Genomic DNA, 22,665 nt, shown 5'->3' with positions numbered 1-22,665 from the left:
TGTTGGCGCATGAAGAGCCTTAGGCTTTCGGAAAATTTACGTGATTGGCAAAAAATTGGCCTTTAACTCTATTGTTTTGTGCGACATCTTGGCATTCATACCCTCCCTTCTAACTTGGATGACCTAAGCCTAGAAAAAAGATATAATCAGCCTATATAATATTCGTCTATCTAAAATTTTAAATTTAAATTTAAGGCTTGAAATTTTTGGGTGGTAACTTTCATAATGTGATAATAAAAGGCACTGAGCATTAAAAAGTATTGCTATACTGGTTAAAAAGTGCAGGTTATTTATTTTAAGATCTCGCAAATTTCAGGAGCGTTTAGAAATATTCAATTCCTTGGCTTTGCAGTGTGTTTTATATCAGATTAAACAGTCCTCGAGTCATTTTAGCTTGTCATCTGCTTGCTTACGATGATGACATCAAAGAGTAAAAAAGTGGGGTTGAAGAAACAGCGATTCCTCTTTAATATATTTTTCTCTGTTATTTTGGAAATGCAGAGTGGGAAATTTATAAACAGCAAAAGTACAAGTTTTATTGGACGCCTTACTTCCAAAATTTGATCAAAATTTACAAAGGTTTACAAGAAATTTTCAAACATTGCTGATGCCCAAAGAAAGATTCAAAGAAAAGCAACTTGGGTCTAATGAAGTCAGAGAAAACTGATTCAGACTTTCTTCGATATTTAAAGCAAAATTGCATTATCTGTGCAGCAACCAACAATTTTTTAATCTAGATGGTCCCTTTAATGCACTCACTTGTTTCTGAACGTTCTCATCGTCTTTAGAGTTTCAATTATTTAGCTCTGAAATGTATACAAATATCTTAAAGATGTTTTAATCAGGAAGTTTAATATATAAACAGTTTAATATATACAAATATACATAAATATGGATGCAAGTATATATACATTGTGCTCATATACCTGTACGGGCAACTGAAGATATAGCATATGGAAAACCAAAATATACGTAGCACACCAGTTTTGAAACATCTTCACCAATAATCAGACCTTTTAAACAGCTTCTTTGCCCCCTTTCTAATGTCGGTTGAGCGAAGACAGTATATCAATGGGTTGATAACGCAATTGATGTTTGTGGCAAGAATTACCACGTTGGTCCAAACTAACATCCTATCATTAGAAACGTTGCCTGGTAAGAACCATAACAAAGCCATCAAGCTTGGCAAATTTCCAGCAATGAATACCATTACCTCGATTACAATAAAGAATGCTTTGCCACCTTCTCGTTGACGACGGCCGCCCGTATTTGCTGTCCCTGAGATTTTACCAACAGTTTGTACTCGCCTTCGCTGCTGGCGAACAACCATTAGAATCTTTGTGCAGCAGAATGTAATCACACCGAAAGAGAAAGTCATGCAGAATCCCAGAGTGCAGTATATGGCTGTATCTGATCGTGATCCTATTACAATTATACAGAGACCGGTCCACACGCTACAAACTGACCCGCAAATTGTCAAATATTTCGCTACCGTGACTCTTCCTAAGTAGAAGAAGGGTTGGCAAACGGCGGTAAACCTGTCCAAGCTGATCAGCGCTATTATAAGGCAAAGTGTCCCTCTGCACAGAGCAAACATTACAGCAAATGAAATAAAAGTGCCAATGCTGGGCGTACTTTCCGATGAGAGCGTACTTTGAAGCATGGCTTGATAAATGATTTGTACGAATATGGCAACAGCAATGTCCACAACGCACATAGCACCTAGTAGGGAATTTGATGCAGTTTGTAAAGACCTGACGAATATCAAGGTTATCAACGGGAACACATTAAGAAGCAGTGTTGCTAAGAGACATAACATGTTTAAAACTAGCATCGTAATTATGAAACCCCGTAGATCTTCCGATACTTCATGGAAGAACAATCTCATCTGGCTATCCCAAGCCATGCCGAGTGAGCAGCACAAAATTTGCGATTTTCACAAGCCTTTTGTTATCTTTCTACAAAATAATCACTTCTCAAATAATTGCTGCCTGTCTCAAATAAAGTTGCTTATCTTAGTCCTCAACATATAATTCCGAATACATTAATCAGCAGACCATACCAACTTTCCTGCGAACACTTATGGCCTTCCAATTATCACAGCAACACCACCCAGGTCAAAGTTCTATTTTCCTTTGAACGAGATAAACTTCCAGATAATATACTCCAAAAATTGGATAAACTTGAAGAGCTGTAGAACATAAGGACTTGCTTTAGATTATGTTCCATATCTCCTTTCCATACCACTTTCTCCCTGTGCTTCAATTTAGTGTTCCTGATTACCAATATTTTGCTTCATAAAGTTGGGAAAAATTGTTAAAATTGTCCGTTTTGAGGCTTCATTTTCAGAAAATTTCACTGTTTATACTTTCATGGTTGTTGTTACATTCCAATTTTTCTTGATTTTGTTCAAGAAACTTTTTCTTGTCTTTTCAATTCTGCACCTTTTTTGTGCAGAAAAACCATAGTCTGTCGCTTCTCCTCTTGTCATCTAGGACATCTGTATCTTCTGCTGATGCATCGTTTAGAACAAGAATGGGTTATATTTCTCTCTTATTATATGCTGCGAAGCATTTCACATCTGCTCACCGTATTTGGAGACTTGACACAGCCAATCGAAATGCAGATAAGTTCGTCATTGCTATGGTGACCAGCATTAGCAAAACTTATCCTAATTATTAACAGAAATCATATTTTGATTGACATGTTTCTTCAGCTCGCATGACATAAGCATAAATTATTTCCAGGCTCAAATCACCTGGTTGCCCAGAAAGTATTCTTACTCTTGGTCTTTTGTCAGAAATTTTACAATGTTTATATAAAAATTATCTGTAATATTTTGATGTCAATAAGCCTTTTCAATAGCTTTATTGTATTCATTTGTTAAATATAATTGTACATTTTACAAGAAAATCTGTCGTAATAAACCTTTTAAGGATTAGCATACAAGTTATACAAATCTATTTTAAGATATGTTTGTATCAGTGATCGGTACTATTTTTTACTTAGCTGTGCATTGGAGACATGGTTGCTTACACAATTCATTGATAAAAAAATACGCGTATGCTTTGTCTGAATACTATATTTGACAGATACAGATGTGGCATCGTCCGTTGCCAATAGCATTATAGTAAACAAGTGGAAACTAGAAGCATTTGAGATAATACGAATTAAGTTGTGAAATTTTTCTTACTGAAAACGTGTAAGTGTTTTCTAGAAGCAAATAAAAGGCGTTTCTAGTGCCTTTGCTAACGAATATCTTTTGATGCAGCTATGTGATACCATTAATTGATACTCGCCTAGTTTTTGAGTGCATTAAAAGCACAGTGAGGCTTTCTCTGGCTATTAGCAAGGTCCCAGTCTCAGAATTCTTCTGATGAGTCAACCAATCAGATTGCTGATTGAGTGAATGTGAAAATTAGAGAAGAGTATATTCTGTTTGTTATTTGATTCCACATGTGAGTGTACCGGCTAAAAATCATAGCGGGGCATCTGAAGTTGAAATACCTATAATCCACAAACTTAAAATTTTCATATTGGCATGGTTGATTTTCTCACTTGAGTAATGAATTATAAAATCACACATCATTTTACAAAAAATGACGCCTTAGCAATAATCCTTAAACCGACCTGTCTCTTCAAATCCGTGACTCAAAACCTGACATTTGAACTAGACTTTTCAGCAAAAGATCATTACCGAATTTATATTGCAGGAACTCAGGAAAAAATTCTGACGTAGTTTAATCACAATGAGAACTTTTATTAGTGAAAAATTATATTATACAATAAACAACAAACTGCTCAAACTATTATATTACACTGTAGTCAAAGTAATCAGCATTCAAAATCAGGGTCTTTCACATTTGAATGAACTAAAAACTTACCTTATCTCGTAAAATAAAAGAAAGTTTTAGCAAATCCACGACATATGAACTTTAACATAGATATGCTACAGACTACACAGAATTCATAAGACTTCACGAATTTAAGGAATGACGAAACAAGCAATAAATGATATCTTTCCACAAAGCTACTTTGCCATATTTTGATTTTATAAATATTTTTATCACCATCTTGAATTTTGATATGGAATAGTTTTCATCACAAAATGACATTAGCAATGACATCAAATGGCCGCTGCACAAATGAATATCCTTTCATTTGAACCAGATTTTATCTCTTATTTTTTCAACTCTCACTTTCAAAATTCCAGATCAAAAATTTTTAAGTACACTTTTTTCATCTGACCCCAGAACAAACGTATTTGCAACAAAATTTGCACTGATAAAAATATCCTGTAACTTTCTTTGGATAGACATTATTAGGATTATTATGACGCTTGTTAAATAATTGAATTTATTCTTAAAAATAATGTCTCTGTATGTAAAAAATCACTACTTTTTTCACCAGCTTGGGCATGAATCACAATAGATACAAAAAATGTTGTCTCGCAGAATGTTAAGCAGAGCTTTGAGTACATTAACCTTTCTTTTTTGTTGATTAGAATGAATTTTAATCAAGAGGGAGTAGACGATTATTATTTTTACTAAAAGATGCCTGGCTGTGCCTAGAGTTAAAACTCTGGAAATGCAATGTTCCTAATGTAGACAAAAGTTGACCTCCTAGAAATCACTTGTATTCTGTAGAAACACTGGGGAGTTGTTGTTTGAGACTTTGCTCCCATTTTGGAAGAACCTTCTTAGACTAATACATCACGACTAGCAATGATGAGCAAATAAAGACAAGTGATGGGTTTGCTTTTATGATAGCTTTTAAATTTGCTTTGTTTTGAATGGCATCCAGCCGCGTAGCTTTCATTCTCTCGACCCAGTCCTTTTAGTGTTAATGATGTCATTTCCGTCCTAACATGAATACTTAACTTCTAGGTACTTATTGACGCCCGGGCAAGGGTCTTCCCCAAATAGCGCGTGCTCAGCTGCCAAGTCACATGACTGTCGTCCGTTGCATAGATAATTCACAGAGTCGAAGGCAGTATTTTTGATGCAGTCAGCAACACTGTCGCGATATCTGATGTGTCCCCTGCAATCCTGTCCGTTCCTCTTTCCATAAAAGGCATGATGAATTTGCATTGTCTTTGACTTGGATGTGCAGCTGATTGTCTTGCGATGACCGTTACAAACGCGAATTGTCCTTGGGATGTCATCTGAATTTTTTTAGAAAACATATCATTTACTTACTTTTTTCACTAATGATAAGTTAGAATCAATAATTTCTTGAAGGAAATTCATCATTCAAACACTAGAAATTGCCACGACATTCAGCAACATCATGGTTCTCTTTTTTTGCCTTAAACTTTAAGCCTAAAAGCACTTGAAATCCTTATTATTTCTGGCGATCACCTAAACTCTCATTGGGTTAACTTCACAATAGGTGCCTTCAAGAGTTCCCTCTATTGTAGGCCATGTAATTGGATTAATGTGACATGACCTCACGTTCAAGCATTATCAATAATACTATCAATAGTAATATTTTATGTAATATAATTTTTTAACAAACCATCCTTTTCACAACAGGGTAAGAAATTTCCGTATATCTATCTCTAAACCCATTTAGTTCCAGTACTAACTGCATTGAATAAAACAACCCATTACATACCGTTTGCTTTGATTTCTGATCTGGTCACCGCATCCTCTTCATAGTCAACCTGAGGTGTAACGACGGACGACCTCGCTTTGAAATCAGTTGGCTCTTCGCAGAAGTACGTAACATGCAAGTATTTGTTGATGTTCGGACACAGGCTTCTTCCGTATGTTGTGTCGTCAGCATGCACAAGACAGAATCGCCTTCCTTCGCAAAACCTCTGAACGTTGTATTTTGCGTCTAGTGCTGAACACGTCGGACTTTCGTCTTTGTATGGCAAAGAACCATGGCAATCTTGACCACTCTTTTTCCCATAAAAGGCGTTGTTTATCTTGATTCGCTGCTGTGGCTTGCAGGCCAATGTGCGACTCTCTCCATTGCAAACTTTTGCTGAATGCAGTGCTATGTCTGCAAATATATGTTTCAAATTGTAAGGTTGTTTGATATAAATACTACAGATAGCATTGTTTAGAGCCTACCTATTGGCTGCTCACCCCAAACGTGCTGTATACGTTGGCCTTGATTGACCGAGTGTTGACAAGTATAAAATGCAAAATAACCGTGAAATAGAGCTCCACTATCTGCGACTCTACCTGTTCAGGTGTATGCTAAGTCCAAAGGCAATGCCTCTTCTACGTTGTTGGGGAGACGAGTCTAGATTCCAACGGTTTAGGATTAATATTCAATGAATTTCTCTGTACCAATTAGAAAACGGATCATATGCACATGCACATTAGGGCAAAGGCTTTTGGACAAAATTTACATTTAATGGCGCTTGACAGCATTTCATCAAGCTATTATGTATCAATGTATACAGCTTATAAATCAGAGTTTTGTTCTCACTCTTCTCATGACAACCTTTCCTATAACATTCCACTGTCATTTGATTCAAGGCTTGCTTTTTCCCATAAGAGCCACGTTGTTACCTCGGAACAAATTATGTGATGTGAAAATAGTGTCGTTGATTTTAACTAGGCTGGTGCATATGATGGAAAATTTTGAAACCTGTCGGACCTTCGTACAAATGCTGGCTCTTCTCACCAGTACTACTTTCTTCTATTACTTTTTTTAAGAGAACACACTTAGGTTTCCATCGTCAACGGAGTTCAGGGTTTGAGAGGACCAAATTCAAGTCTACAACTTTCCTCAACATTCATGTCTTTGGCAATTTTTCTTATTATGATTTCATATATAAATCGTATCGGAGGAAAATGCTCAGTATGGTTTTCATCCGAATTGAAATCTCTTATCTTTTCGCTAACATCCAAATGTTCTTGAGATTACCAACTGCAAAGGATCAAGGAATGCATTCAATAAGTAAAGGTGCACTGCAATGGATAACTGACGATTGGCCTGAGATTGTAGCGTGACAAAATGAGAATCAACAATCATCATGAAACATCAATTTCCAAAGCAGATCAGAGCAGCTTATCTTTATATTCGGTGCATGCTCAGTGATCCAAATGCTTTTGATTGGTTAATGGGTAAATACAGGCTGAAGATACCGTACAGGTATGAAATAGCCCTTGGGAGTATCAACACTGAGCAAGCTTAACAATATTCCCAGGACCAATACACGCAGATCATCGGACATAAATGACCTTGTTAATATTTGAAAAGCGCCCATCTTTAGGATTAGTAATATATACGATTTGAATAAACAGCAATAGTCGAGATATTAGTTTAACATTAAAAGAATTCATAAGTTGGAAAGAATAAGAGTTTGAAATTGGATTATTCAGAGGCCGAGGTTAAAAAGCCATATGCATGCAACTTTAAGCATGAGCATATCACTGCATTAAATGGTTAGTTGTTAGCTTAGCTGTTTGTCCAGAATTAATGCCAATTATGAGAATCACGTTTGAATTTATATAAATTATCAGTTAAAGGGAAAATTTTGAGTATTTAAAAACTGTGTCAGTTGCTATTAGGAGGCTGTCACTGTCATGGCCGCCGGAAGCAAGGCAGTGCCCCAGGGCTATCAATATGTGTAGACCCCTCTCTTAACAACTAAAATAGATTCCAGAATATGAAAACTAATAAAGATTCCATTATAAAGGGCCCAAGAATGGGCCTGGGTCCCAAGGCACTTGCCCCGGCTAATGTCGGCGGTCCTTGTCACTGTCATTACTCTATAGTATAAAAATGTTGGTATTCCAGTTTGTAAATTATCAGAATGATAGGAGATCGAGGATTCATTTGTACATAAACGTTTGAGAGCACCCAACGAGGCCCTTTAAAATCGACCTCTGAAATGGATCCTCACTTACTAGGAGGGTATAACTCTTCCGACGCCAAACGTATGACTTTTATGAGTGGACTGTTGAGCAAGTCCTCAGAGCCAGGCATGTCATCTAAAGTCTCTGGAAACTCGGTTTCAGGCGCTGCTCCCTCGTTTGGGGTTTGGTCTGCACCGAGAAAGCAGTGAAAGTGATAACATCGGGGTTTATAAAAGTTTTGCTCATCTTAAAGATTCTGTACACCGTCTAATTATTGTATGATCTTATTGAAAAGTTTCGGATGACGTCTGCCCCAATGTGGTAAATTTACTATGAAAATAGAGCACTCGAGTCAAAGGGTACAAAGGTTAACTGTTATTTAAAGGCAGATAGAGTTACATAAGTAAAGCAATTTAATATTGTCATACAGTGTCCTGTGTTAGTTGTTTTCATAGTCATTTGTTAGTGCAATGCCACAGATGTAGTGCTTACTCTTGATTGCCTAGAAATGGTAATGGACGTCAGATCAATTGAATCAATGCTTTAATCTTGCCAAAGAAGGCTGATTTCGGCTGTTTACTGTGTTATGCACAATATAAAGATAAAAGTTCCTGACCTGACACAGCCATTGGCTGGATTAGAGCATTGGCGTGGATAGCTTCTTCCAGTTATGTAGCATTGCGTTATGTATTGTTTACTGTTATATTACATCTAAAATACACCAACTCCATAAGCGGCCTCGTTTGCAATGTACGCGTCTTTTACTAGATCTTTAAATTCAAATTTGATCAAAGACCATGATTTTAGCCTACATGTAAGTTTTCATGATGTTTGTGCTTGTGACATTGACGACATTTTGTGATGATTGAAAGATTTTATAAGATATTAGATTAAAAAAGTATGATGGTAAATCCTAATTTGAGCTCAAAAATTAGCACTGTCAAGTGAGGAGTAATTACCGAAATGAGGCCGTGTATTGAATTGCTGTATGAGAACAATTTTCTCAAGTTATCTCTTTGTTATAATATACCAAATATCGAAAATAGATTGGATACCTTTTTCTATATTCTGTCTAAGGAATCCGCGAACCTCACCAGGTGATACGTTTCCTAGTAAATTTGAAATCGAGCGGCTTGGCTGGGTCTTCTTTCTTGAATGGGAAGGTAAACAGAAGTACGTCACATAAAGATACTTCGATAGTTTGGAGCAAGGATCACCGAATATTGTTTTGTCCGCGTATAGTTCACAATTGTTTTTTCCTTGGCATATGTCTCTTATGATGGCTGTTGATTTAGGTCGCTCGACATGGCATGTCAGGATATTATCTTTGACGACTAGTGGACCGTGGCAGTCGTGGTTTCTCCACTTCCCATAAAATGTTTGTAGTATGTGGATATCTTGTGTCTGTGGACAACTAATTCGTTTTGAACTGCCATCACAAATCGTAGCTTCGAGGTAGTTTTCAACTATAACATATAAACGAATATTAGCTTTATAACTTAAATGCGGTTCTTTTATTCTAGAATTGCTTCAAACGCCAAAACGGTAAAGCTTTCAATAACGGAAATCTCCCAACCCAATAAGAGACATTTTAACGACGGACAGCTATAACTGAAGTATGTCGTGGTAAACACCTTCTCACTTTCAGAATCTTATAATATCATCACAACAGAAAATGCCAAAAGTAGCAAGGCACGGCTTAAAGGACTTGTATACGTGTTTTGTTACCACAACACAATGCTTTCATATTGTTTGTGTCCATGTATGTGACAGAGTGACGAATCACGAAGATCTTTTTCTTGCAATGGAGGGGCGGGTAATTGTCAAATGTAAATGGTACTCAATTTCTTACAAATTGAATCCAGCTGTGCTGGGTTCTATTGAAAGCAGTAAACAAGTTCATCAGAAGAAAGTAGACATTAACGGCACAAGTAAAGATCCGTGAGGCATTTAAAAAGCATACTTGAAACTTTCATCGATTTCAACAAGCTGAAAGCCGCTGGAAGTCAAGTGATATTATGGGAAAACATTTACCGATTCATTTTACTTATAATTCTATTACTAAATGCAGCAAAATTGAAAAGCAAAATTGAGGAATTTGAGACTCAAAACTGCTAGGGTCGTTATAAAATTTGCGATTAAACTTTGTAAAGGTTGTATCGCCTTTCTAAACAAAAAATAAATTTTCAACCATGCAATTTTTTGCTTAGGTTCATCTTATAATCTCAATTTGATGACAATAATAAATTTTGGCCTTACCATGACTTTTTGCAGGCTCCGCAAAGAATAGGACGAGTAAGAAGCACCATGCAAAGTCACAGGTCGTTAGCGATAGGTGTGATAACGAACGGTGCATTGTTATGTTGAAGAAAAGTCTGTTCTGTGCACCGGTGACTAGCACGTGTGCCTGACAAAATTTCCAGTTGTCTTTTTCATTTCCTTTCCATAATGGTTGGCATAAGCAAAATACTTAGGCCTATTTTTCTGAGATCCAATCCGACGCTATACACCTGTTATTGTGAACTTAATGCTATAAGAATTTCCTTGGCCTTGACTGAGCCCATTGACTGTTTGCAGGTTTTGGTAACGAAGCGTATCTGCTGCCCTCAGTGTCTACAGCAGTAACCGATTCTTAATTTGCCTAGATAGTGGCCTATCAAGGTAACTAAAATGCGCAATTTGAAAATGATGAACGCCTTGTCAACTTGCAAAGCACAACAAACATCTGAATGATGAGTTCGTTTTGCCTTGCCAAAAATATTAATGGCGTTTTTTTAATTTCTCTTGTCAGCAAGCTTACACAGTTGACTACTCCTCAACTAACCATAACATCCCAGCGCTTTGAATAAATCTTTGTACATATGCTTTTCACAACAACATTGTACCCCGATATTATAAATTTTCTGCTTTTTGCTTTGTAGCTTGAATTCAACCCCGTTTAGGAGCAACCCACCTTTAAATAGTTAGAAAAAGTCACTTATTTGTGCTCTGTTTATTCCTTAGTTCATTGATCTTTATAAACAAACAGCAAAGCCGCATTCAAATGTGTGTTCACAAAGAATGTGATTGTGACATTAAGGTTCTCTTCTTGCAAGGGACCTCAAATATCTCAAATCAGCTCTAATCGATTCCTTCCATAAAATCGAGAAGACTTTCCAAACAAAGCAAAATTATTACAAAAAAATTTAATCCTTCTAGCTTAAAACCTTTCTTTTAGTATGGGAGTCTATATTTTCTAACAATATGTTACCAGAAAGTTTTGCAAACATGCGGCACTTATCTGCTAGTTCATTGCTAGTTTATTGCTAGCGTATTGATACCTCAAGTATTGGAGGGGGGAGGGGGGCTTCCATTGATTTCCCGAAAATTTAATTAATAAATATTCCAATGAAACAGATAAAATAGTTAATGTAATATATTTCATCAAAATTAATATACGTTTATATAATAATAATAATAATAATACAAGGAGTCGAGGGGGTAGAAAATTCATGAAGACTTATAAAACCCTGTTATGATCTATCAGGTTGTATCTGAGTGTATTTAAATTTGTTCACATATTTTAGCCGATCGTATATGCTTGTTCGAATTGTTGCACTTTCAAATGATAAAAATATATTTATATAAGCCTAAATATAGATATGAAGCCTTATGTTTATACAAAGCCTAATATAAAGCTAAATATATATCAGCTAAATATAAAGCCTTACTCTTGTATGAATATATAATCCAAAGTATAGATAATTATACAAATAAAATAATTATTGATATTTGGGTTGCTTATTTGTGCCCTTAAGTTGTATATCAAGAAATAAAGAAAACTTTTCCAATGCCCGAACATTATATTTCCGAGTATTTGCCCGAATTTTGCCACTGTCTTGAAATATTGCTGGGAGGGGGGGTGGGGGGCGTGTGACAAAAGTGTAGTTTTAATACACCAAAAGCTAGACTCTTCTTGTTTAAAGATCGAGTTAAACATAGAAAAATTTGCTTGGTTTGCGCATTGAGAAAGCTTTCTCTAACAAGAGAAATCTTACAGGTCGATGTAACAGGCTGGTAACTAGTGTAGATGCGCTTTTGCGCTGTCACTAAACATGATTCTGTCTAGGATTTGCGCTTGAATAGAGACTAAATGAATAAAGTGGATTTTGAAATGAGTAAAAACGTGGTAATGAACAACCAGAGATAAGATACAATAACAATGCAAAAACAGCCAAGGTTGAGTGGATACTAAGATTGATTTTGACTTCATGCTGATAATAGGTCTTCTAGTTATTCGTTTATGAAGGCAAGGAGGCATCAGGCATTTCTTTATGCTAAAGTTTTTTTTATGTCAGTAAATTGCAAGAGTTTATCTCTCCAGGGAGATCTTTCAGCTAGCAATCTTCAAAGTATGCCATTTTAAATAGTACTTAACGTGGTTTCAAAAAAGTGCAAACTCAAGCTTTGAGAATGTATCAATGCATTATGGTATAAGTATTTATTAAAACTAGTAGACCACTTTTTAATTACAAAGTTAGAGAAATGTCATTAATTATATGGTATCATCTTTTGGCGAACTATCTTCTAGCTTTTGAATAGTTATACAGAGTAGTAACCCCTAAAGAATACTCAGCACGTTCTCTCTTAGAATGAAGATGCCTGGTCTAACCTCTGAGCTTAAATGCTAAAAATGGTAAAAAGATTGATAAGATTCCTTAAGTTTCATTTCTGCTCAGATTCCAGGGCATACTCATCTGTCCTTAGGTTTTAGTCTGCCAACGGGTTTCTGAAAAATTCTAAAGTTGCTTATGTGTTTTGTGTAGCAGCATAACCTCTATAATTCTCATTTTTTCTCATGGTTTCTAGCTTTGAACCTACTTCCTCGACTTAACTCCCAATCTTTCTTATCATATTTCATACCTCTATTGATCTCTTTTCCTTATCTGAATGTAGAAAACTATATCACCTCTTTCTTATCAATGTTGATCTCCCCTTATAAACATTCTCGCAGCAACTTTGGATAGAATGTGGGGCGAGGGTTTAGATAGCGTAAAATACGTCCAGCATGCGTATCAGTGTTTATTTCAATAGATGTCTGCAATTGTATATATTATATTTTTTGCTGGCCTCTATGCATAAACGATAATAAAGATTTCAAATAACGATAATTTAGTTAGGAAATAAAAAAATTTCGATGCATTAATGTCTATAGAAATTTTTTGATTATGTTAGATAACGCTATCGTTTATCTGTGAATATTAGTTAGAGCTTCGAACAATTTAGAACATTTTGTTTAATTTCATCGAAGAGAAACAAAGTCCTTGAAATTGTGTTGCTATTTTTAGAGTTCATTTGTTTTCAAAGAGGTCTAGCGTTTTGACAAGAAACTGGTACAAGGAGTTCAAGTTCTGAATTTTCAATGCATAGTTTGAATTACCTCAATAGCTTTGTAAAGCACTGAGTACCTGTCAGCAGACAGAGGCAATGAAGCGTCCTAGCATTGTCTAGATATTTCTTTAGAATCAGTGCAAATATTTATAAGCAAAAATAAAACTTAGCAGAATATAATTAATATTGAAGAATTCTAAATTTTGCAATTTAAGTGGAGCTGAACTGCAATAAAGCTATGAATAATCTTTTCAGAGAACGATACCATGTCTAGTGCAATGTTTGCTGCTTGTACACAAAGAAAAAGCTTACTTAATTTAATTAATAAAAATAATAGAAAGAACAAGCCTGTAACTTGTTGAGAAAACATTTCAGCTTATCTCGCAGCTGGTATTTGAAAGTTTTGAAATTAAGATCTTTTTGAACTCATTAACTAATGATGTTAGATAAAATAACAAACAGCAGAGTGGCATTTAAAAGTGGGCAAACGGGAATGCCAGATGACAATAAGTGCCAGACATTTTTACCAACAGTAAAAACACACCTTGGTGTATCACAAACCTTAGTAGAGAAAAAAGTCAATTAAACTTTTGAGTTGCCTTTATAAGATTCTGTTAAAGCAAATCAAAAATTTGCTTAATATAAACTTGAAAATTAATCCTCAGTGTTTGATTTAATAAATTTTTAGAGCCATTTTTCAGTAAAATAAAAATCTGCAATTCATGCATATTCTCTCCCTGCTGAAACTGTGCTTGCCCAACAAGAAAGGGAAAACTAAGACTTTGTTTTAGAAAAGTTTGTTACTGAAAACTTTTTAAGGAAAAGTTCTAAAAATCACCTTTAACATCGAGCTATTTAATTATCGTAATAATCTAGCATAGAAACAGAAGTAGAATGTTAGAAAAATAAAATTTGTTCAAGATGAACATTGGCATGCTGAAGAAGATAAATCTGTATTTGTTTTTTCAGTCCAGATTATAATTTACTTCAAGCAATAATGGATATTTGAATACTGACTGTTTAACGAAGTAAGCGAGTTATGTATTTAGAATTTTGTATTCTTTTTGTAAAAGCTTTTTGTATTGAGATTAGCACAAGATTTCTGTTTAGCACAATTTGTGATGTTAGATTTTTCTTTGGCAAATGATTTCTGTCCATCAAACTTTGATTTTAAAAAGGCATTTTGATCATTTTTTCCACAGACTGTTTACAAACTAAACCAGAATACCTGAAACAATAGTTTATGACATTTGCGTTAATTATCTAAATAAACACTTGACTTGGAAAGTTTTGTTAACAGCCACAGGTTTGACGTTCCTGCCATGAGTCATCACGTGAATTTATTTACTGGTGTTTTGTATGATTTGATCACTCAATGTACAAGAAACTTACTAGGTTGTAATCAATTTTCTTGGTGATTTCATGCACAACCCTTCAAAAAACTATGGTAGAATATGATCTTCTTGCAAGCGCATCGTGGTCACTGAACATGATCAAAAGAAATTTTTCTACAAGCAATTTCGATCAAATTCGTCTACTGGTTGTATTGTTCATGATCACTTGGTCAGAGGTGAATAGATCACCACATGAATAAATAATCGCCAAGGGTTAATCTCAAATGCAATAAGCAAAATTCATAGCAGTTGTATCCTTAGCTCTACTTTGGGTGGTCAGTCAAAATCAGAGGTGAGTCTTCAAGAAATCTTTACACTTTAAATTTAGGCCAGTAGTTCCTTACGATAAACACTAAGACAAAAAGAAATACTAACCTTAAAGCTGTTTGTAATCTTACACAGCAATTCTAACGTATACTGGCTGCTGTCTTTTCGAATGTTTTAACATATATGTATCTGAAGGTCTTATCTACAAAGTACAGATGTTTTCCAAATTGTGTACCATTTTGAAACATGATGAGCTGGATGACAAATTAGAACTAATATGAGAAATTACTTCACTTGAATTGAGCTATTTCCACGTAAACGAGCAACGTTTTAAATAAGTTCCAATTTACAACTTTTCCAGACGTTTAGTGTCTATTTGACTGCAAAAGCTTTTGTATATTGCAAGTACAATTTCAAGCAAAGCAAGATAATTTTGCAGTTCAGTGCATGACAAAATATTGAAGTTTGATATCTTTCAAATTCCTTCGACATTTCAACTTGGGGCCAGAAATAGCTACTCAAATTTCTCATGAGTAGAAATCAATTGTTGTTCTAGGTGAAAAAATCGAAAGTGAAAAATAGAAACCTGCATTCTCTTTTGTTATTGGTCGCAATATGGTACTAGAAGGATTTGCTGCTTCGTTTTCTACCAATCTTGAAATGCAAGTACTGAAAATTTCTTTTCTCTTTTAGAAAATGGCTTCAAAGTTAGTTATTGCAGTTATCCTATTCTGTGCCGTATCGGCCTACGCAAAGAAAGGTGAGTTTTCTGTACTATAATTAGGACTTCAGTATTTTGTGTTCTACTAATAATTGCTTTCACCTGACACTACTATTTTATCCCTTCCTGGGGTATACCCATCACATAGTAGGGTGCATAAATCGATAATCAATTAAAGTTTGGGAAGGCTATGGTCTTAATGCCTTGTTTTTAGCTGGGTATTGTTTGTAAGCATAGACATAAAAGAAAGAAAAACCATCTTTGTTGTGGAAATTTTGCTTTGCATCAACTGCTTAAATCTGAAAACAAAGCCCTAAATTCAATTTCTGAAAAGGGTTTTTTCAGGATTTGCCTTTCTATTTTCCAAGCTTGCTTTGATCATCAGAATTTTTGTTTGCCGAGAATCGCAAAAACTTAAAAGATGAATTGTTTCCTGCAATATTTTTAACGAGGCAAAGATGCCATTTTTTGGATACATACGTCACAAACAAATAGATGATCTTGGGTTTCTTGACCTGTTTCGCTAGCTCATGCGCAACAGGTGCCGTACCTGTGACTCACATTTCCGTGTAGTTTTGTTTTGCATTTCGACTGCTAGACCATACTTACCTGCTCCGGAGGCACTGATCTGTTCTAAATTCATTGATTTTCAATTCTCACCCTTGTTTTGGCATGCATTTGATTAATACCATTGGCCTGAAAAGCAAAAATGTGATCTTTTTATCGAGCTCAACACTAGTTCTTGAAAAATGTGCAACCTGAATTACTGATAGCCCTAATGTCTTTGGTACGATTTTTATCCCATATTTTGCTTAATTCAAAATAAACAATTTTTGCATTTAGGATTGAATAATTCTTTAAGGCCTACCAATTTATGAGATTCTAAAATCCCTTTCTCCTGGTATCTCATTATAATATTTATCTTCATAGCTATTTAGCTTTGCCATAATCCACTCTTATATATAGTTGCTTTAAAACTTAACAATTTAAAAATTGTTTACACCACACTAATGTACTTCATTTTTGTTGTAATGCTAGCCAAACTATTAAGAGCAAGGTTTCATTGAACACAAGCATCACTGCAAGCAAATTATCATCATCCCTTGAGTCATTCAAAACATGTTGAAATAGTTCACTTTAGTCTGTCACCATATTGTCCATTATAGGAACAAATAATTTAGCTGAACTGCAATTTTGCTTAGGCATGTTCTTTAATAAGCAAACAAGAGACAAAACGTAGACATTTTCAGACTTTTCTTCTGGTAATTAGAAAGCAAAATTACTAAAACGGAAACTGCAATACTCATGCAAAGATTTTCGTTCTATTTCTAGTGGAAGAGGCGTATTTATATCATGGGCGCATAATTAAAACTGTGAGAGACGTCAAGGATGATGGTTAGTTTCCTTGCTTTGATGGAAAATTGGTTTTCTATAGCTGATAAGACGGTAATTCATAGGAAAAAAGCCAGAAAGAGATTTACGCACCTTGAAATTTGAAACAGTCTGTTTTATCTTTAAAGCACGTATGGCATAAAGCTAAGGTTGCCTAACTAACTAACTTTTTACTTTACTTGGATCTTTTCTTTGCTCAATCTTGCTAAACAACAAAAGCATTTTTGAAGCTATAATTCTTATCAATAGTACAATCATCTCTCCAGAGCTAGGACATATTATCCCTTGTTGTAATCAACACTTTTTACTTTAAATCACTTTAGATTCAATTGACTTGTGTTGTTAATAGATAAATTCTTCCTTTCCAGACAAGAGAAGTATTCCAGGAGACAAGAAAGAGGAATCAGCCGGTAAGAAGAGATACTTCTGCGGTGCTTCGTGTGCTCCTAGTTGTGCTCCTTCTTGTAGTGCTGGATGCTGTGGTGGTTACGGTGCAGCACCAGCAGCCATGGCCCCACCACCACCACCACCACCTCCACCACCACCACCTATGGTCATTCCAGGACCACCAGGACCCCCTGGACTTCCCGGAGGCCCAGGTTTTATGGGACCCCCTGGCCCTGGTGGACCAATGGGAATGTCAGGACCAATGGGACCTATGGGACCCATCGGACCTATGGGACCAATGGGACCACCAGGTGCCCCTGCTCCTCCAGCACCACCATGCCCACCAATCTGTCTGCACTGGATGGCTATGATCAAATCATTGCCTGCTCCACCCGCCCCAGCCCCACCAGCTTACGGCTGCCCTGCCCAATGCCAGGCAGCAGCTCCAGGATGTTGTGCTGCTGCTGCCCCACCACCTCCACCACCAATGTACATTCCACCACCACCACCACCACCCCCACAAGTAGTGTACCTTCCTGCACCACCACCACCACCAGCAATGTGTGCCCCTCCTGCAGCATGTGCTCCACCGCCACCACCACCACCGCCGCCAATGGGATGTATGCCTTCCTGTGCCCCAAGCTGCTGCATGGGATAGAGTGGAGTATGGTGGGACTAATGTTGTGTCGTTGTTAACGAACTTCTTCTAATCAAATTGAGCTAAATAACCTGGATTACAACGCAGACTGACACACTGACATTCTTCCTAACATGAAAGCCTCGACGTTCTTCGTGACATGATAACAGATTTTAACAAACTAACTAGCTACATTTAATCGTGTACATAGGTACCTGTTATCGCTTATAATTTCCACACAATTTCTCCTAGTCTCTACAATGGAATAGTAAATTTTTTCTAATGTAATATAGACTAACAAGAAATTGATCATAAAGATTAATATAATTGCATTCGATTACCGAATTATGAAACCAAAGTCGGCTGACTCATCTCTAACGCTTCTTCTAACAGTTTTTAGAGAACTGAGAAAATGCTTGGGTATTTGACATTCTCACTTCACATTGGGTAACAAAGACATGGCCTGGGTCCTTAAAACTGTACTTGTTTTACTCTCAAACACTGTTTCCGATTTGGAAATACAGAAGACTGATAAATCTCTACTCTGAAAAAGTTACGTTTTGCTGGCTAAGACTATTAGACTTTGTAAGAGTTATCCCAGTCGATAATCACAGAAGTGATTGTGCAAATGCTCAACCAGTTTCTCAGTATTTTCATCTAATCAATCTGCAAGTACTTTACTCTTGGCCAAAAGTCAGGTAAAGAGGATTTATAACCAACGCGAGCTGTAAAATTTTACTTACACGACGTGGGTAGATTGGAAATAGGTTGAAAAAGAATTAAAAATATACAGTATTTTGTGAAAAATCAAATTTTTGAAGAATTTCACAGTAAGAAATCCAAGAAATCTTTGACTACAGGGCCTTATGTCTGCGAGGTAGTTTTCATAAAATATTCTTAGAAAGCTGAAATCGCCTTTTAACCACGAATCATTGCAGTCACAATCTTATGCCCTAACGTATTGATACCTACTTAGTAATAATAACCTTTTTCAATATAAAGTAAAGCTTATTACCTAATTTCTCTGCTTGACTAATATTTCTATGTATCAGTGAAGGTCCTCTAGAAAGAGAAGCATCCAACATGTTTCACAGCTGTCTTAGTAAGATATTATTTGCTTAGGTTTTCATTTTTGAAATAAACAGGGACGTTAAAACATGTGGCAAATGAATGCCTTTGTCCAATGCTCTGCTAGAAGGCATTAAAGGATTTTTGCGATATCTGAATGAAACGTACGCGCTAACAATAGCTGGGCCTAAATGAAAAGCTTTTTTGACTAAAATGGCATGCAAGAATCTGACAAGAGATGGATTTCTATTTTGTGGAGACTGGTGGCCGATAACAGAACTGGATTTTTGCTGCAGGAAAAGAGAAAAGGTGAAGTTCTTTCACATTTGTTAAATGTTTGGATACATTGTTTGGAACACGCGCAAAACAGCTGTGATTATATTTACCAATTTGGACCATTTTATTTAAAGTGTCTGGCTTTTTCGATGCTTTGCAAAAAATGTTTTGAATGACTTGAGGTCCTTCTCTGAGTAACTGATGTTTAACACTTTTGCTAACACTTTTAACCGTCTTTTTAACGTTCAAAGTAACGTGTGTGTTCCTAGCAATGCTCACAACTTTGTTATTCATATGATTTTTAACTTTCATTTAATAACACAATTATGAACAGTGAGTTTATCATTGCAATAGATTACCGTCAAGTTTGGCTTTTCAATGTCAAACCAATTGACCGCCATTTCAATTTTTACTTTATTCTAATCAAAAATCAATTGGCTGTCAAATTGCAGCAAGACCAAGTTTTCGTCTAGAACCAGAGAGCCTGGCCGCTCTGATCGCATGCGGCATACTTTGGGCGAATCGCGCACATTTTGAAACGCTGCGGCAGGTTTTAACAGCCCTTTTGATACCAGAAGCTGCGTAATCAGTTTTAAAGATGACATGCTGAAGATTATAACTGCTAATCGCTAACAAATGAAGAAGACGCCGAACACAGGAAGAATAACTCATATTTTCAGCTAACACTATTCTCGCAACGCTCCTTGCTAACCAAGGTAATTCAACATACTAACATTCTAATTTCTTTACACATACTCCTTATTACTCACCTTAATATCTTTCTAAAAACTTTGTGAGACACCATAACTCAAAAAGTAGGGCCTAGTTTGAAATTTGCAATCTTAGCTAAAATGCAAGAGGATGAGTCACAGCTTAACATTTGACAACGTACAATTCTCAGCCTTTTTTTCTAGCAATGGGGTCTTACTTCAACTAATTAATTGATAACATAACTAACATAACCTTTACACGCTTTTGATTTCGTCCATCGTAACAAATCAATGCATAAACATTTGCTTCGCATTCATCACTGCTTACACGACATGTATATAGAATTTCTTGAAGTGGATTTGCACATCTTGTATAAAGACGTAAAACCATACTATGCAAAGTCAAAAATTGATTTTTTTAATAACCTATTAAAACCTCAATGGGTTATTAAAGATCTTCTTCAAACTTTAGTCTTAAAGGAAATTGCTTAAATTATCAGACTATACGCAAAATTACGAGCTCATAAGTATATTCTGGAATGCATCCTGTCTAAGATAATTATCAAGCCATAAAACCTTTTCATAAAATTTAAAGAAAAATTCTAAAGGTTTTTATTGATTTATATCACAATTTTCAGTCAAGTTTAGGAATCGTATATGATAATTTGTCAGTTTTGATACAAGACAGACTAAGAAAACTTTTATTTCTTTGTAGGCGCCAAGAGATTCTTCTGTGGAGCTGCCTGTGCACCATCATGTGCCCCAGCATGTGCTCCTATGTGCTGTGCTGCACCTCCCCCACCAGTTATGATGCCATGCCCACCACCCCCACCACCATGCCCAATGCCATGCCCACCCCCACCAGTTCCAGGACCACCAGGCCCCCCAGGACCACCTGGACCACCAGGAATTCCTGGATGTTGTGGTCTCCCAGGCCCAATTGGACCTCCAGGATGCCCAGGAGCAATGGGACCTATGGGACCAATGGGACCAGCTGGACCCCCAGGCATGCCAGCCCCAGCACCTCCACCATGCCCACCAATCTGTGTCCAATGGCAAGCAAGTGCACGTGCATTGCCTTGCCCAGCTCCATGCCCAGCACCATGTTGCATGGCCCCACCACCACCACCACCACCCCCACCAATGTGCATGCCATCATGTGCACCTACATGCTGTGGAAAATAAGCAATTTATTGAAGACTTTTATCGAATGAACAATCAACGGACTGCATCCACCAAGATAGACTCAATATCATTTTAGAACTATTTCTGCTACTTATCATGCAGATTTATAATCTATGCGTAAATTACACGAAAGCAATACATTTTGTTATATTTTAATGACATGTGTGTAAATGGTGTATAGCTATAATGGTGTAAGAAGTAAATGATATTTGAAAATATTGAATGAAATATTCTATCAACCAAAGTGAATCTTTTTTGCTGTCTGCCTTCATCAAATTCAAGTGGTACTTGTCTTGCTTTGATTCTTTCTTTTGGATTCAATTCCAAAGAAACTTTCAAAAGATAATACATAAAGGCATCTTTAGTATACTAAATTGACATTTCTTAGCAATTGAAGCTGCTTATGGATATGTTTCGAGAAAGCAGACTACCCAATGTAAAAAATTGTGATTACACCTATTCTTCGTTATTTCGCATAATTCTTTAGTTGGAGAAAATCCCCCTTTAGCATTTCAAGTAAATCCACATATTCTAATTTTTCAGCTATTTATAAAAAGCACGTTGTGAAAGTTCAAAGTGCAAGCTCCTTTTGCTTATTTTGATAAAATTTACTATGTTTAATCAACTTGCAATTCAATGCTTACTTACGAACCATCATGTAACAAAGTGCATTTTTTCTTTTAGGAAAAAGATTCTTCTGTGGTGCTAGTTGTGCGCCATCATGTGCACCCGTATGTGCTCCATCTTGCTGTGCAGCTCCACCACCACCCCCACCTATGATGATTCCCTGCCCACCACCCCCACCACCACCATGCCCAATGCCATGCCCACCACCAGCAATTCCAGGACCCCCAGGACCTCCAGGACCCCCAGGATGCTGTGGTGGACCAGGATCTCTTGGACCTCCAGGACCAATTGGACCCCCAGGATGTGGTGGCCCCATGGGACCAATGGGACCAATGGGACCAGCAGGAGCCCCAGGAATGCCCGCCCCACCAGCAGCACCATGCCCACCCATCTGTCTCCACTTCCAAGCTCTCCTTCGTCAAGCACCCCCACCAGCACCCGTGTGCCCAACTCAATGTGCACCCATGTGCTGTGCCCCACCACCACCACCACCTCCACCAGTCTGTGCTCCATCATGTGCTCCAACATGCTGTGGCAAATAAACAGTATAAAACATCGTTAAAAGGTTTTTTTGAAACCGTCAACGAAGTCATCTCTATGAAGACCAAGTCAACGGATTCAAGAAGCGCTATTCAATTTCACCTATTAGTTTAAGAAGAATCAAATTTTAGCTTATTGCATATTGATTGTATTAGAATTGATTGACCATAATGGTGTTTTGATGATATATTTTTTCTGCAATGGGTATAATTTTTTGTTGTCATTCGACAAAAGAGATCTAAATGGAACTTGTTATAGCCACAAACTGGTG

General features: G+C 36.6%; 2 protein-coding genes across 3 annotated transcripts; one reads left to right on the top strand and one right to left on the bottom strand.

Moving 5' to 3' along the window:
* Positions 1-3,756: 3,756 nt before the first annotated feature.
* LOC135682017 (rhamnose-binding lectin) lies at positions 3,757-10,675 on the bottom strand. Of its 2 annotated transcripts, XM_065196715.2 has the most exons (5): positions 10,080-10,675; positions 8,876-9,286; positions 7,872-8,009; positions 5,617-6,009; positions 3,757-5,164 (listed from the first exon to the last, which is right to left on the bottom strand). In XM_065196715.2, the coding sequence occupies exons 1-5, from the start codon at positions 10,174-10,176 to the stop codon at positions 4,863-4,865; spliced, it is 1,341 nt and encodes a 446-aa protein (XP_065052787.2). In that variant the 5' UTR covers positions 10,177-10,675; the 3' UTR covers positions 3,757-4,862. The 2 variants fall into 2 exon arrangements, with proteins under 2 accessions (XP_065052787.2, XP_088969421.1); XM_089113295.1 differs by lacking the exon at positions 7,872-8,009 and having other exon boundaries at positions 10,080-10,664.
* A 4,050-nt stretch (positions 10,676-14,725) lies between these two features.
* LOC135682018 (uncharacterized) lies at positions 14,726-21,471 on the top strand. The gene is made up of 5 exons (XM_089112937.1): positions 14,726-14,876; positions 15,545-15,611; positions 16,905-16,967; positions 17,333-18,007; positions 20,758-21,471. Exons 2-5 carry the CDS (start codon positions 15,548-15,550, stop codon positions 21,225-21,227), a joined length of 1,272 nt encoding a protein of 423 aa, XP_088969063.1. The 5' UTR covers positions 14,726-14,876; positions 15,545-15,547; the 3' UTR covers positions 21,228-21,471.
* Positions 21,472-22,665: the final 1,194 nt, after the last annotated feature.

The sequence above is a fragment of the Rhopilema esculentum genome, chromosome 16 (assembly GCF_057945365.1).
Source record: "Rhopilema esculentum isolate cy_ngs chromosome 16, ASM5794536v1, whole genome shotgun sequence".
Taxonomy (NCBI): Eukaryota; Metazoa; Cnidaria; class Scyphozoa; order Rhizostomeae; family Rhizostomatidae; genus Rhopilema; species Rhopilema esculentum.
This window is presented reverse-complemented; position numbering and strand designations above follow the sequence as displayed.

Excerpts from the sequence above, each read along its gene's own strand:
- LOC135682017 (XM_065196715.2), bottom strand. The coding sequence starts at position 10,176 with ATGCACCGTTCGTTATCACACCTATCGCTAACGACCTGTGACTTTGCA. Across the intron at positions 8,010-8,875 it reads TAGACAGAATATAGAAAAAG|ACCAAACCCCAAACGAGGGA; the intron begins GTATCCAATCTA and ends TTCTCGGTGCAG. Across the intron at positions 6,010-7,871 it reads GGAAGAGTTATACCCTCCTA|ACATAGCACTGCATTCAGCA; the intron begins GTAAGTGAGGAT and ends ATATATTTGCAG.
- LOC135682018 (XM_089112937.1), top strand. The coding sequence starts at position 15,548 with ATGGCTTCAAAGTTAGTTATTGCAGTTATCCTATTCTGTGCCGTATCG. Across the intron at positions 16,968-17,332 it reads GAGAGACGTCAAGGATGATG|ACAAGAGAAGTATTCCAGGA; the intron begins GTTAGTTTCCTT and ends CTTCCTTTCCAG. Across the intron at positions 18,008-20,757 it reads CCCAAGCTGCTGCATGGGAT|GCGCCAAGAGATTCTTCTGT; the intron begins AGAGTGGAGTAT and ends ATTTCTTTGTAG.